The following is a 14,542-nucleotide window of genomic DNA, read 5'->3' as shown; positions in this document are numbered from 1 at the left end:
GCTCGCCTCGGAGCTCCCGGGGCCCGACCTCTGCTCCCAGCACCTCCTGAGGCACCGGGGAGGTGACCCAGGGCTGCCCAGCCTGACCTGGAGGCCGGAGGCCCCTGAGGTGGACACGGGGTTTCCATCCTTCAGCCACAGCAGCGTGGGGCTGGGGACTCCAGTGGCATTACAGGTCAGCCGGACCGGGGCGCCGAGCAGCACGGGGCCTGGCAGGCTGGGTGGCTGTGTGATGTGTGGAGGCACTGCAGGGCGGGGGACAACGCAGGGCCCGGGGTGAGCCCCACTGGGGGCGAAGCCAGCAGGGCCCCTGGCCGGGCCACCCCACGGGGCACACGGCCACAAACAAAAGCGCAGGGACGCCACTCCCAGCACGGGTGCTCCTCGCATCCTGACCCCACCATGAGGGGGGCTTCCACCGGCGGGAACCGGGGCCTCAGAGAGGGTAAGTCATGGCCAAGGCTGACCAGTTAGAAAGTGACAAATAGCACTTGAACTTGGGTCTTCCGGTGAGCATGAGGTCCTTAGGATGCGGACGGCAGGGGGCGACCTCTGGGAAGTTTTGTTTCCCAATGCAGAGGCATCAGACGAAACGCTATGCTATCCGGCAGGCAGCCCCGCGAGGGCGGAAAATGGTCAGAAGACTCAACGGTATCTGGGAGATACGGTCACGGTCACGGTCACGATGCCCAGGGTCCCAGCCTCCTGCCCAGCCACCTACTGCTCCTAGCATAAAGGCTCTGCCTCCCCAGCCTCCATCTGACCACCTGCACCACCCCGTCCCCTCCTCCCATTGTCCGGTAAGCTCCTGGCCCCCAGCCTCCTTCCAGCTCCCATAATTCCCCACATCTCTGCAGCGTCAGCCCTTGGCAGGTGGTCTCCACGTAGGCATCCAACTGTCAAAGACACCTCTGGGACTCCCCAGGCCAGGTCAGTGCCCCAGTTCCAGGCACTGGGTCGTACCTCCTCTTTACTAACTCTTATCACAATCGTCAGAAGATAGGATACTGGGTGACTGTGTAACTGCTGTATTCCCCACTAGACAGAAGGCCCCTGGGTCTGTTTCCTTGGGGCTACAGCCCCAAGGTCCGCCCCAGAGGATGTACTCAATAAAAGTGGTTGGACAGAAGACAGATAAATGGAGGAACGGATGGATGGGTAAGTAGATGGACAGATAAGATAGTTAGATGGGTGGATGGGCAAAGGATTGAATGGATGGTTACATAAAAGGATGAATAATGGATGAATGATGGATGGAAGGATAGATGATGGGTAGATGGATGGATGATGGATGGATGGGTGATGGACGGAAGGATAGATGATAGATGGGTAGATGGATGATGGATGGTTGGATGGGTGGAAGGATGGACGGACGGACAGACTGACAGACACATAAACGCAGGGATTACTTTTGGGACAAGGACCCCTTTAGTCCCAGGGCAGCTCACCATTGACCCGTAGCCCATACTGCAGCTCCGTGCTGCCCGCCACATTGGATGCCACACAACGGTAGCTCCCAGCATCAGAAAATCGTGCCCGCTCAATGTGGAGAACTCTCCCGTCAGCTGACACTGTCACTCCCTTCCGGGCTGAGACAGGCTGGCGGCCCTTGAACCAGGAGATATCTGGGGGAGACGAGAGAGATGCAAGGAGTCCTGCCCGCCCTTCAGGCTGTGCCTGCGTCGTGAGCACCCATCAAAGGCTGCCAGGGTGGCCACATGGCGTGCCTTTATGTCAGGCACTGGAGAAAGCCAGAGTTTTCCAGGAAGAAGGCTGGGGCTGGAACAGGGCAGGGTTGTCTGAGACAGGGCAGAAGGCAGAGGGGAAGTTCCATGGGATGGAGGCTGGGGCTGCCAGGAGCAAGGAGTCAAAGCCAGCCCAGCCGCCCTCAACTCCTCTCCCTGCCAGGGACCACTCACGAGGCGGAGGGAATCATGGCGCTCTGAATCCTCAGCCCCACAAGCATGGACCAATTGCAGCCTTGGCCTCCTTACATCCTGCCAGAGCTCATCCCGTCCGCCGAACACTCACGCCCCGTAGCCCCAAGCTCTAGACAAGAGCCCCAGACAGACGGCGACTCTGAGGTCCCGGTCCTTGCCCCCGGCCCCAGGGCGGCCCTGTGAAATCGCGAGTTCTGAACAGAAGCCCCGCTTGCTTCAGACACCAGTGCAAAGGCCCTGGGCCCCGGCAGTGACCGACACATTGAGAAGAGAGGAACATTCGAGAAATAGGGGAAGGTCCTACGGATCCCTCCCTGTTTTGTCCACAGCCCAGGCGGTGCCTGGGGTGCTGGCCGGCCTCTCTAGATGGGGAGTTGGGGCCTGGCTGGGATGGCTTTCAGCCAAGGGGAGGGGTCTTACCAGGAGGGGGCACACCCGAAGCCAGGCACTCCAAGGTTACCGAGGCATTTTCCAGCACTGCCTTGTTCAGCGGGCCGGGCTCGATGTTGGGGGGCACTAGGGGAGACGAGCAGAGCCCCGTCTTGGTGGATGTGGGCTCTGGGCTCCTCTCGGCCCATCTCCTCTCGGTCGTGCCCGATAGCCCTCGCCGGCCTCCCCAAAGGGTCCTGGGCCATAAGAGCCCCCAACGGCTCCCGTCCTCTGCCCGAGGAACCCCACTCCTGAACCGGCATGAGGACGAAGGCACCAGGCTGCCACCTTTCCGCAACCGGAAAGACCCCAGCGCCCAGCTCTGTGGGAACAGCCGCGAGCCGGCACAGTAGAGACGTGGAAAGTTAGGCAGCCGGGAAAAGTGGCAAGAGCTGGGATTTGCGCACGCGCGCGAGGACGTAAACGAACCCAAGGGTGAATGCAGCATGCAAAAGTAAATATGCACGCAGATGAGGACGTGCGATGTTTTTAAAATCCCCTGCTCCCTGCCCGCCCAGGGCGGCCCCGAGGGCCCTCGCGTCCCCGCCGTCCGGTGCCCTCGTCCTCACCCAAAACCTTGAGAACCACGTCCTTTTTGCTCTCCCCCGCCAGGTTAGTGGCGGCACAAGTGTAGACGCCTTCGTCCCTCAGGTCCACCTTCTCGATCTGGAGGGGGAGGAGGGATGGCCGCGTGTGCGCCACGGGGAACACGGGGCCCTAGTAGGGTGGTCAGAGGGATGCCGGGACACAGTGAGCAGTGGGTCGCTGCAGACCCCAGGGGCAGGAGAAGGGAGTCCAGGGGACAGTTTGGCTCCGGGGGTGGAGTCCTAAGCTATGCATTCAGATTCCAGGGATGCTCCCCTTGCCCCGACTATGTCCCTCCCACTTCCCTCCCCTATTCAGGCCCACCACCCAGTACTCACCCTGTCCCCAGGCTGCCAGGGGCCCGTACAGGGTCACCAGGATCCCTAAAAAGTGGCCCCTCCACCCGCGCCCAGCTGCCCCACCAGCCCTGGGGCCCCTGAACGTACCTGCAGCTTCCCCCCCAAGGCTGCCAGGGCCACCTCATCCTTCCACCAGCGGAGACTCGGGGTGGGCACCCCAGTCCCCACGCACTGGAGGGTCACAGGCTGCAGGAAAGGGGCTGTGATATTGTCGCCCCCGACGATGGCCACCAATGGGAGCTCTGGGCAGGGGGAGAGGCAGGGAGGGTCCCGGTCAGGGTCAGGAGGGGCGCAGTGAGTATCCGGCCACCCCCTCAATGCCTGGAGAATAGGGAGTGTCCTTACGGGGCTGGCCTCCGGCCTCCACCCACTCAACCCGAGGGATGCTTGGCTTAGGGGGAGAGCACCAGACCAGGAGCCAGTAAAGCAGGTCTTTCCCTTTGGAATTCTCCCTTCTATGCATCCACCCTTCGTCCACCCATCCATATGTGCGTTGAGCATCTATTTGGTACAAGGCCCGGGGGTACAGCAGAGAACAGCGGCTAACTGCGCTGCCGTGCCAGAGCTCCCAGAGCTGGGCCGTGGAGCTCGACAGCCAAACAAGCCATTTTAAGACGGTGGGTGGTAGGCTACGGCCACGACGGGCTAGGCAGTGCAGATGAGAACCGCGGCGGAATCAAGGAGGGCTTCCTGGAGGAAGGGGTGCTTTAAGACGGGCCTGAGAGATAGGGAGCAGCTGGGCAGGCGAAGAGGAAGAGGGCGAATATTCCAGGCAGGGGAAACCGAACGGGCAGGCGTGGAGGTGAGAAAGCGGATGTATTTAAAGAACGGAATGAAGCCCGGCGCGGTCGGCGTGGAGAGAGCGAGAGCAGAGAGGGCGGGGCTGGGGGGGGGGGAGCGGGGGCCTGTGGACTGGACACGTGACAAGCGTGGAAGCAGCCGAGGCCAGCCTCTCACAACTGTGTCTCTTTGGGGGGCGGGACGGCCCAGCCCAGAAACGCCGTCTAGGAGAAGACCGGCCCTGTGCCCTTCCCTCGTCCGGCAGGCCTACGAGGGCACGGATGGCCGTGGCCCCCCTGCTCCCCCTCCCCCGCCCCCACCCCCCCCACCCCGGTGTCTCAGGCTGCCCACGCCCCCTCACCGTGCACGGACAACTCCACCTCAGCCCCGGCAGTGCCCGCCTCGTTGGTGGCCTGGCAGGCAAAGAGGCCAGCGTGGCCCGGCTCCACATGGTCGATGTGCAGCATGGCCCCCCGTGAGGCCACCTGCACCCCAGCCAGCTCCTCGGCGGGGCGGCCGTTCTGCAGCCACCTAAGGAGGGTGGGGACAGGTCAGCCTGAGGCCAGGCAAGTCAGGCTGGCCGGGACCTTCCTGGCTCGGCGGCCTGCTTCGTACTCCGGGGAAGGGGAAGGGTCTCCCATCCCCAGCGACCCCCCAGCATGCGCTCTGCCTGCCCCCACCCCGGTGCTGGCCTCCGCCGCCCCATACGCACTGGAGAGTGGGCGCTGGGGAGCCCGAGGCCTGGCAGGGAAGTTCCAGGGGCTGTCCCAAGAGGGCGGTCACCTGGCCCAAGCCTTCAGCCACCAGGAGCTGCGGGGGCACTGTGGGCAGGACCCACCATTGGGTGTTCGGAGCTGAGCGAACCCAAGTCCCCAGCACCCCGACAGCAAGACCCAGACCTCACCTCACCCTTCAGGTCCCCCAGAAATGGTTCCTCCTCCGGGAGGCCTTCCAGGACCACCCAAGACAGAGTGAGTGAGTGGTCCCCCCGGCCTCCCCACAGGCTTGGCCTGTCTGTCTCCCCACCAGACGGACAGCTCAGGAGTCTCGTCTGCCTTGTTCCCTGCTTCATCCCTGGCACCACGCCCAGCCCAGAGCTGATGCCTGAGAAGTGTCCTTCGGAGGGCCCCACCCCACCCCAGCCGACCCTGGAACCAAGCCCACAGCCCAGCTTTGGGCCTCAGGGCGTCCTTGATCAACGTCCGTCCCGTTGACCGGGAGCACCCGGAAGGCAGAGTGGGGTCCCGTCCCAAGTCACCGGCTCGGGGTCCCCAGCGGGAACAGGAACCACGATTCCGAGCTCGAGCCCGCCCCCTTGTGGCCCTGCAGGACCTCCAGCCCAGATGGGCGCAGGCCTCCGCCTCCCGGGCACTTCACCACCTCGCAACCCTCCGGGCAGCCCGCGGGGACCCACGCACAGTGGGTGCAGGAGGAGGGGTCCGCAGCCCAGGTGGCCCGAGGCGGGGGACAGACCGAGGCTCACCCTGCACCTCCACGGAGTGCTGCAGAACGGCCTCCCCGGCGGGGCTGGTGGCCACACAACTGTACAGGCCTCCGGACGCCTCCCCCAGGCTCTCCAGGCTCAGCACACGGCCTCCCGCCTCCAGCCACGTCTCGTTGCTCTCGGCCACAGGCAGCCCCTCGTGGTGCCAGGAGAGGGCGGGCGGCGGGTGGCCCCTGGCCACACACTCCAGCGCCAAGGGCCTCCCAGCCACAGCCTTCACCACACGAGGTCCTCCTCCAGTGCCCTCGATGGTGGGCGGGACTAGGGAAGACGCACAGGGCTGCTCAGGGACCAGAGGGGGACACCAGTCTGCTCCCCCACCCGGCGGGCCAGCTCAAGCCCCTCGCCGACCCCACCCCATGGGAACAGCCTCCTCCCTCACCTCTGCTAGCCGAAACCCCCTGTTCAATTTCCAGGAGGTCCCCCGATCTCCAAAGGACAGTCCTGAAGCTGGCAGCCGGGGACTCAGAGAATGCCCGTGGACCCCACACAGCCCAGCACCCAGGCCCCCCGCATCTTTGGGGGCCGGAACTCCGGAGCGGAATCCTCTCGAGGGGCCAGGATGACGCCACTGGCCTGCATTCTGGGTCTCAAACCTCACCTGCTCAGACTCTATCCCTGCCCACCTACACTTGGCTTTTCCTCCCCTCTCCATGCATCCTAAGAGCCCAGCCCCTCAAGGTGGGTCTACACCCGAGTAAACAGCACAAGATTTATGGTCAGAACCCCCCCCCCCCCCCCGCTCCCCTCACCATGAACAGGGTCCCATCACCTCCTAGCAAGCGACCCTCGGCCAGTCTCTCATCCCCAGAGAACGCCTGAGTGGGACCCAGGGCGACAAGGGCCCAGGCCCCTGAACCCTGATTAAATGAGCCGATGCTATGAAAAGCCCCAGGAGCCCCGGCTCACAGTGAGTGATTATCGCAGAGCAGTTAATTATTCACTGAACAGCACGGAAAAGCGCTTCCCCCTGAGGGACACCTAGATTCTCCCCTGGGCTGTGCCTGGGCCCCCAGACAGGCCCTTCCACCCCTGGCCTCAGCATCCTCGCCTGTCCAACAGAGGGAAGTTGTTCAAGCTGAGATGGCCCTTCTCCCTGGCCTCAGTCTCATCACCCTGTACCTCTGGCCACTTCCCTCGGCGACTTTTGAAGACAGGGCCGCCATGGCTCGGACCACCCCCCCCCCCCACTGCCCACCCCAGCTGCCCACCGCTCACCATAAACCTCCAGCCTGGTGGTCTTCTCCGCGACCCCCACAGGGTTGCTGGCCTTGCAGGTGTAAGTGCCAGCATCCAAGCCCCGGGCCCTCTCCAGCTGCAGCTGCCGGCCGCCCCTGGTGTAGACGGCCTCAGCGCTGAGCGGGAGAGGGACCCCGTCCTTGAACCAGGTGATGTTGGGAGTGGGCACTCCTCGGGCCTCGCACAGGAACCGCACCGGGTGACCCTCCATGACGGCCACCTCGCTCGTCTCGTTGGAGCCCCAGATGGTAGGAGGGGCTGAGGACAATAGGAAATGCTGGTCACAGGGAGCCTCCTCAAGGCGGCTGGCGTCCCACCCACCCCATGTCACTGGCTCCTGCAGGGTGTGTGGGGGGGGGGGCTGGGAGAGTGGGCATCTGGGGACAGTCGGGAGAGGCCTCTTGGGATATGCTGGCAGCGGGGGCCACAGATCCGGGCTTTGGACGCACTCTGCCTCTAACTCACTGCGTGACCCGGCACAGGTCACTCCCCTCTCTGGGTCTCAGTCTCCCTGTCTGTAAAATGAGGGTCGGACCTAAATCAGGGGTTCACTGCTAGTGACACCCACGGCGATCCTGGGAGCACGTGGGCACAGCACCAAACAGCACCGCACCTGAGAACGGACGGCTCCGCCCTTCCCAAACCCCTTCCATCCTGATTACAACAGACAGCAAGGTGCGGTTGGATAGACTGGCTACTTAACCCTTCTAGCACTCCCTATATCAGCGCTCTTCTGCTGTATCTGTTCTCATGGCTTCCTCCCCGAAGGCCAGTGGCCCTGACTTCCCACCTACACTCGAGATAGTAAATATCCTTTTAAATGAGTGTCTTTCCGTATAAATGGAGTCGATTTAAAGAAACAGGGGCAGGGGCGCCTGGGTGGCGCAGTCGGTTGGGCGTCCGACTTCAGCTCAGGTCACGATCTCGCAGTCCGTGAGTTCGAGCCCCGCGTCGGGCTCTGTGCTGACGGCTCAGAGCCTGGAGCCTGTTTCAGATTCTGTGTCTCCCTCTCTCTCTGACCTTCCCCCATTCATGCTCTGTCTCTCTCTCTCTATCTCAAAAATGAATAAACGTTAAAAAAAAAAAAAACTTTTTTTTTTTTAAATAAAAAAATAAAGAAACAGGGGCAGAAATGATCAACCCCAAGCAGGATTAGGAATAGTAAAGCTCGCAAAGCTGGGGATGGAGACAATGGGATTTGGAAACGCCGGGCCAGATTCCCGGGCCCTCGCCCCAGATTTTACTGGACCGGGGTTGCTTCCCCCTAGGACCTCCCTCCGGGAAGTGGGCGGCCCGTGGTGGGGGCCGGGCTCACCGTGCATCCTGAGCCGGAAGTCCTTGGCCTGCTGGCCGGCGGGGCTGAAGGCCACACACTGGTACCGCCCCTCGTCCCCCAGGTGACTGCTGGGGATCCTGAGAACCTGGCCGTCCTCCTGCAGCTGGACATAAGGGTCTCCCGGAGGGATGGGCCTGGGTTGAGAAAATGCCGCCAGTAAGCAGGGCCCGGCCGCAGAGAGGCGGGCTTGCCACTTGTGAAAAGCAAATCTGGAAGGTTCACGGTCGCCGAAAGGTGGGTGGGTACAAACAGTGGCCGATCCCTACCATGGACTATTATTCGGCCCTTGAAAGCAGTCACGCACAGGCGGATACTGCATTTCTGACAAACTGAAGGTCTGTGGCGACCGTGCCTCAAGCAGGCCAGTCGGTGCCATTTTTCCAATGGCGTCTGGTCACTTCGTGTCTCCGCGTCACGATCGTGGCCATTCTCACAATATTTCAAACTTTTTCGTTACATTGGATACGCCGTGATGTACAACGTACGTTTGTTGCACGGGGTTACAACTCGCTGAGAGCCCAGATGATGGTTAGCATTTTCTCAGCAATACGCTTTTTTTTTTTTTTTTTTAAGGTTTATTTATTTTTGAGAGAGCGTGCGAGCCGGGGAGAGGTCGGGAGAGGGGGACAGAGGATCCGAAGCGGGCTCCGCACTGACAGCAGAGAGCCCGACGTGGGGCTCGAACTCACGAACCGTGAGATCATGACCTGAGCCTCGGTGGGACGCTCAACCCACCGAGCCACCCAGGCGCCCTGCGATGAGCTATGTTTTTAAACTATCTTTTAATTAAAGTACGTATGCTGTGTAAGTATATTGCACACTCAGCAGACTAGAGTGTAAACCTAACTGTTCTTGGGAAACCAAGCAAGTCGTCTGATTTGGTTTATCGCGATATTTGCTTCACTGCGGTGCTCCGGAACCAAACCCGCAACAGCCCAGACGGGTGCCTGTACTGACACCTGCTGTGGCCCAGGCGGACCCTGTGAACTGAGCGCTCAGTTAGACACATCAGACACAAAAGGCCCCCTGCCGTACGATTGCATGGGATTTACATGCAGAAATCTAGATAAATCTACAGAGACAGCAAGCAGATGAGTGGTCGCCAGGGGCTGGGGGGTATGGGGTCTCCTTTTGGGGCGATGGAATGTTCCGGAACTAGACAGAGGTGGCGGTGCACATCACGGTGCGTGTACTAAATGCCCCTAGAAGCATGTACTTCAGAAAGGTTGATTTGATGTTTTGTGAATTTTACCTAAAAAAAAAAAAGAAGTTTAAAGCAAAAAAGCAAGACTGGCTGAGTCATGAAAAAATGCTGCTGGGGGGAGAGAGGAGGGCCCCCTGGGGAATTCTAGGCTGGGGTGGGAGGTGTCCCATGCTGACCCCCCACCTGGGCCCTGGAGGGAGGCACCTGCAGTGCTCACCAAGCTCCTTGCCCCCGTGCGCCCGGCCCTGGCAGAGGAACCACCCCCCATCTGCCAGGAAGACCACTCACTGCCCGTCCTTGGTCCATTCCACCTGGGGCGTGGGGACCCCCGAGGTCCGGCACTCCAGCTCCACCCCTGCACCGGCCAGGCCCAGCACCTCCTCCTGGGCAGCCCCGGCTCCCGTCACGGAAGGAGGGACTAGGGGGGCAGGGGGCAGAGGGGCAGAAAGTCCTCAAACCCTGCACAGGCAAAGGCCCTGGGGCGGGCCTTTGTCTGTGCGGGTCCCCAGGTGCGCCCTTCCCTCCCCTCCGGTCCACGACTCAAAGCTCCCTGGCTGCTCAGGACCCTGCTTGGTGCATTCTCCGCAGCTTACGCTACCGTTCCGTAGCACGTAACACAACGCTAATTACGTGGTTGATCATGTGACTATCTAACATCTGCCCTGACGGCTCTGCGAGGACAGGGATGGAGTCCGTCATGGGCCCCCGGCTCTCAGCAGGCAAAATCTCCTCTTCCCCAGCCGGCGCCAAAGGGCAGGGGCTCAGGCCTCACTCACTGAGCACGAGGAGGTCAAAGTCCCTCTGGGCAATCCCCGCCTGGTTCTCTGCCCGGCAGGAGTAGAGGCCAGCATCGCCCTCCTGGATCCTGGGAAAGTGGAGGGCCCTCGGCTTGTCCAGGAGGCGGTGACCACCCGCCTCAGGAATCTGGGTGGAAGAGTCCAGAGGGAGCTGATGAGAGGGGTCTGGAACCTGGGGCTTCTTACTCCCAAAAGAGTGCCATGCCCTCTCCACCATGCAGCCCCCTAGGCTTCCTCCACTGCCCACTGCACTCCCCAAAACACCTGTCACATCTCCCTGCCACACCCGGCCCGTGCGGGAACCCATCCAGAAGGTCCCTATCCAAATCCCACCCACAGCCCAGCCACCCCAGAGGACACCCACCGGCTGCCCGTCCTTGAGCCACACGATCTCAGGGGCTGGAAAGCCATTCGCGTCACACTCCAAAGTCAGGGACTGCCCGGCCATGCCCGACACATTGGTCCTGTGCCCGTCCTCCCGGATGCTAGGGGGCACTTGGGAGCAAAGAGAAGCAGAGAAACCATCCCCTCTCCGGACAGCCACCGCTACCCAGACCCCACGTGGGCCACTCTTCCTGGCCTGGACAGGCAGTCCCAACTCCTGCCCTTCCCCAGATCCTGAGGTCCCAGGAGGCCCGGGCCTGTCCCCGATCTGGCCACCGGGAGCCGTGTGGACCTGGGAATGCCAGAGCAGCCTTCCCGGGGACCCGCACGCCCCAGCTGTGCCCAGGCACCACGCCGCCCCGATATTCAGCTCTGCAAGATGCTGGAGCCCCCGGATCCACCCGGGTCTACTTATAACCTGTTTGTCATGGTCACCTGGGAGGGACCCAAGTCATAACCTCTGAAGACGGGGCTTGGGTATATCTTCATAACAAATTTCCCAGGCAAGATGTTATACGGGGAGCCAGGATGGCTGGTCACGGGGAGGGGGGAGGTGGCCCATCAGGAGCGGTTAAAACTTTCCCTACTCCTGTTAAGAGGAAGGGCCCCCTCCCTCTGCCCACAAGATCATGGAAAGGGTCAGGCAGAATAGGAGGCTCTCCCTGCTCTGGGACTCTCTCCCCTGCCACTGGTGCTTGTTATAAAATGAATTCACCGGGGCGCCTGGGTGGGTCAATCGGTTGAGCGTCCGACTTCGGCTCAGGTCACGATCTCACGGTCCGTGGGTTCGAGCCCCGCGTCGGGCTCTGTGCTGACGGCTCAGAGCCTGGAGCCCGCTTCCGATCCTGTGTCTCCCTCTCTCTCTGCCTCTCCCCCACTCTCACTTTGTCTCACTCTGTCTCTCAAAAATAAATAAACGGAAAATGAATTCACCTACGAGACCACCTTAAAAGCCATTTAGGGAGTTCTAGGTCCTTCCCCTTACACTGTCCCCGTGGCGGTCTCTCTGGGGAAGGGGTGCCGTTGGGGTAAGTGAGCACAAGCCAGCCCCCACCCTGGGGGCCCTGCTTACCATAGACCACCAGCTTGGCTCTCCTGGACGTGGAGCCTGCCTCATTGGTGGCCTGGCACTCGTAGTCTCCGCTGTCGGTGGGCGAGACCGAGGCCAGAAACAGGGAGCCTTCATCCAGCACCTCCAAGCCCGGCCGGCCACGCAGGGGCTCCGAGGTTGGGCCCTTCCGCCACGTGACCTGCGGCTTGGGCACCCCTGGCGGGGCGCACGGAGTCATCAGCATGAACGCTGTGAAATCTGCCCCCCCCTTGGGGCACCCACGCTGCCCCCCCCTTGGGCAAATGTCGCTGGCCCTCCCGTGGGGGGCTCCCGGCACCTCCTCGCCCCCTAGGCTGGCAGGAGCAGCTCCCTCGGGGCCCACACACCCTCTGCCTCCCACCCGTGCTGGGGGTCCTCTGGTCTCCCAGTGCCCTGAAGGCCACAGGAGAGGGGCCAGAACCCTCTTTCTGGTTCCCTCCTCAAAGAAGGGCCGCCTCGTGTGGGATGGCACTCCTGCCCCTGTTACCCACCCCGCGTTCCTCTTTGCCCGTCACCCCCAACTTCCTAACGTGCACAGGATGCACTCACTCAGGTTTCTTTTGTCTACCTTCGGGCCAAGGTCTTTGCTTTAACTCCCCCGCTGTGCCCCCAGCTGCAAGCCCAGTGCCGGCCCATAGGAGGCGCTAAGTGAACAACCGAGCCTGCTGTGCTCGGCACCCATCTGGGGCCACTGGCCATACCGAGGTCCTCAGATGGGCGTTGTGGGGCTGACCCGGGCTTCTGAGCACCACCCAGGCCCGTGAGGCGGCGGCACCCAGTGGTCGTGGGGTCACCCGAGCCCCAGCCCTGCTGACCTGCTCTACGACCTTGGGATAAGAGCAGCCCTCTGTTCGCCGGGGCCTCGGCCACCTTCCGTCCTTCTCCAGCCACATGCAGATGGGGGGCCTCCCTGGGGGGGGCACTCCCCAAACTCACAGGACGGCACCTGGCACCTCTGTCTCCCCCATCGCGCTCTGCCAACGTCAGCCATCGGGACCGCAACGTGGGCTAACACGCGTGGGCAAACGCAACACCCCACTTCGCTCTCTGCCACCTCCCGGGCAGCGCGGGGCCCCGGGTGGACGTGAACTCTCCCGTCTCACCCACTCCTTTACCCACAGCCATGGGGGGGGGCACCCCATTTGGGTGGACACGTGGGTGGCAGTCAGGACGTGGCACACTCAGGGCATCCCAGGTGGGGGACCCGGGCCCGCTCTGCCTGCCCTGGCCCCTCTGCCCCACGTGCTGGGCCTCCGCCTGCCACCCTGCTCTGTGCTCCTGTGTCACGTCGCGTCCTCTGTGCCTGAGGCTTGAACCCTGGATCTTTTTTTCTCTTCAGGCAAAACGTCTCTCCCCTGGATGAGCTCTAGCCACAGAACTGCCCTGTAGCTCAGCCCCGGAAGATTCCAGGGGACTCGGGGGCCGTTGCTGAAAACCACTCCCCTCCCCTCCCCACACCTACTTCACCGGGGCCAAGACAGCGAGTCAGTGGCCAGGCTCCTGGCCTTTCTGTCCACAAGGAGGCGGCGGGCGGGGCCACCCTCCGCAGGCACCAGGGCTCCCACATTCCAGGTGCCGGGCTGGGCACTTTCTCCTTTAGCCCTCCGACCCCAAGGCCACGTGGCTGGTGAATGCCAGCGCCCAGCACTGCCCAGCAGCAAACACCTGCTTGAAAGGGAGAAGGCCAAGGGCAGCCTGCGGGCAGGCGAGGGCCAGGCTGAGGCCTGGTTATCAGCGGGGGCTTGGGTTATGCTGATTCCGCTGAAGTCTGGTGCAGAGGACAAGCCCCTGACTGGCCAGGGATCCCCCTCCCCGCTCCCAGACCGCCAGACGGCTGCTTGCTGTTACCAGCGACAGGCACAAGGTGGCGCTCTGGCTGAGGGCGACGCGTCGGCCCCTCCAGACGGGCAGTTCTCAGAAAGGAGCCCCTGAGGTGCCCGGGGCTCCCACCCAGCACCTGCCTCCCACCTGGCCCTCCGCCAGGCCTGTTCCAGCAAACTCCCTGGTTCCAGTCTCCTGCCAGGCTTCCTGTAAGCTGCCACCTGCTCCTGAGACCCAGACACCCACCCTTCTGGAGAGCGCCCACGCACAGGGGACACGGCAGGCCCTCTCGCCACAGAAGAGCCCGAAGCTAAAAGCAGCAGCTGGGGCAGGCAGTGAGGTCCACCGGGTCCGACAGAAAGGGAGGCTCTTCGTTCGACACATCGCCCCGAGCCCCTGTATGTGCCGGGCACGGTGCTGGGACCTAACACTCCTGCTGTCCCCCGGAGCCCTCACAGCAGCCCCGCGTGGAGGGCCTGGAATGACCCCACTGTACAGATGAGGAAACAGAGGCTCAGAAAAAAAGTATAAACGGCCCCAAGAAGGTACCTGGCCTGGAAGGGTCAGGGGTCAGCGTGGGGCAACTGACCACAGACGGATCTATCTTGGCCCCACGGGATGCTGCTGACCCCAAGGGGTGGTCTGCCTAGGGCCACGTGAATCTATCTCTGCTAGAAAGTCTGGGGCGGGCTTGAAGAGTGGGGGCGGGGCACTGAGCCCCAATCCTTGGACCCTCGGGCTGTCCTCAGCCCAGCTGCCGCATTTCCCAGGCAGAGGGGGCTGGGGTCAACCCACACCACGCTTTGTGGGTCACCTCCCGGCTGCGTGACCTCTAACAAGTTGCTTAGTCCCTCTGGGCCTAGATTGCCCCTAACAGAAGAGCGCTAAAGCTAATACCCGTCCTACAGGGTCGCCGACAGGATGAAATGTCTGGCGTGGCCTGGCTGGGAGTGAGGACCCCCCTCACGCTCCCGAACCCATGGGCATTGCCCACAGCGTTTCCCAGTCCAACCCACCCCGGGGCCCGGCCTCACCTCTGGCAGGGCACGGCAGGCTGGCGTTCTCTCCCGCCAC

At 62.5% G+C, this 14,542-nt stretch overlaps 1 protein-coding gene across 1 annotated transcript in view; it reads right to left on the bottom strand.

Moving 5' to 3' along the window:
- The window catches only part of HMCN2 (hemicentin 2), a gene marked incomplete at its 5' end in the record, with an annotated part of 149,849 nt that overhangs the window by 57,395 nt on the left and 77,912 nt on the right, over window positions 1–14,542 (bottom strand). Inside the window, 15 exons of the mRNA XM_040481195.1 lie at window positions 88–245; window positions 1,449–1,625; window positions 2,361–2,456; window positions 2,939–3,035; window positions 3,401–3,555; window positions 4,455–4,624; window positions 4,806–4,914; window positions 5,577–5,858; window positions 6,816–7,094; window positions 8,152–8,306; window positions 9,665–9,794; window positions 10,153–10,300; window positions 10,538–10,668; window positions 11,630–11,824; window positions 14,503–14,542. The exon at window positions 14,503–14,542 is cut by the window's right edge and continues 7 nt beyond it. Of these exons, the coding sequence (XP_040337129.1) occupies window positions 88–245; window positions 1,449–1,625; window positions 2,361–2,456; window positions 2,939–3,035; window positions 3,401–3,555; window positions 4,455–4,624; window positions 4,806–4,914; window positions 5,577–5,858; window positions 6,816–7,094; window positions 8,152–8,306; window positions 9,665–9,794; window positions 10,153–10,300; window positions 10,538–10,668; window positions 11,630–11,824; window positions 14,503–14,542 (2,322 nt within the window). The remainder of the gene's footprint in view (window positions 1–87; window positions 246–1,448; window positions 1,626–2,360; window positions 2,457–2,938; window positions 3,036–3,400; window positions 3,556–4,454; window positions 4,625–4,805; window positions 4,915–5,576; window positions 5,859–6,815; window positions 7,095–8,151; window positions 8,307–9,664; window positions 9,795–10,152; window positions 10,301–10,537; window positions 10,669–11,629; window positions 11,825–14,502) is intronic.

The sequence above is a fragment of the Herpailurus yagouaroundi genome, unplaced genomic scaffold, assembly GCF_014898765.1.
Source record: "Herpailurus yagouaroundi ecotype Mexico unplaced genomic scaffold, PumYag 160, whole genome shotgun sequence".
Lineage (NCBI taxonomy): Eukaryota > Metazoa > Chordata > Mammalia > Carnivora > Felidae > Herpailurus > Herpailurus yagouaroundi.
The sequence above is the reverse complement of the archived record's forward strand: the minus strand, read 5'-3'. Positions and strand labels throughout refer to the sequence as shown.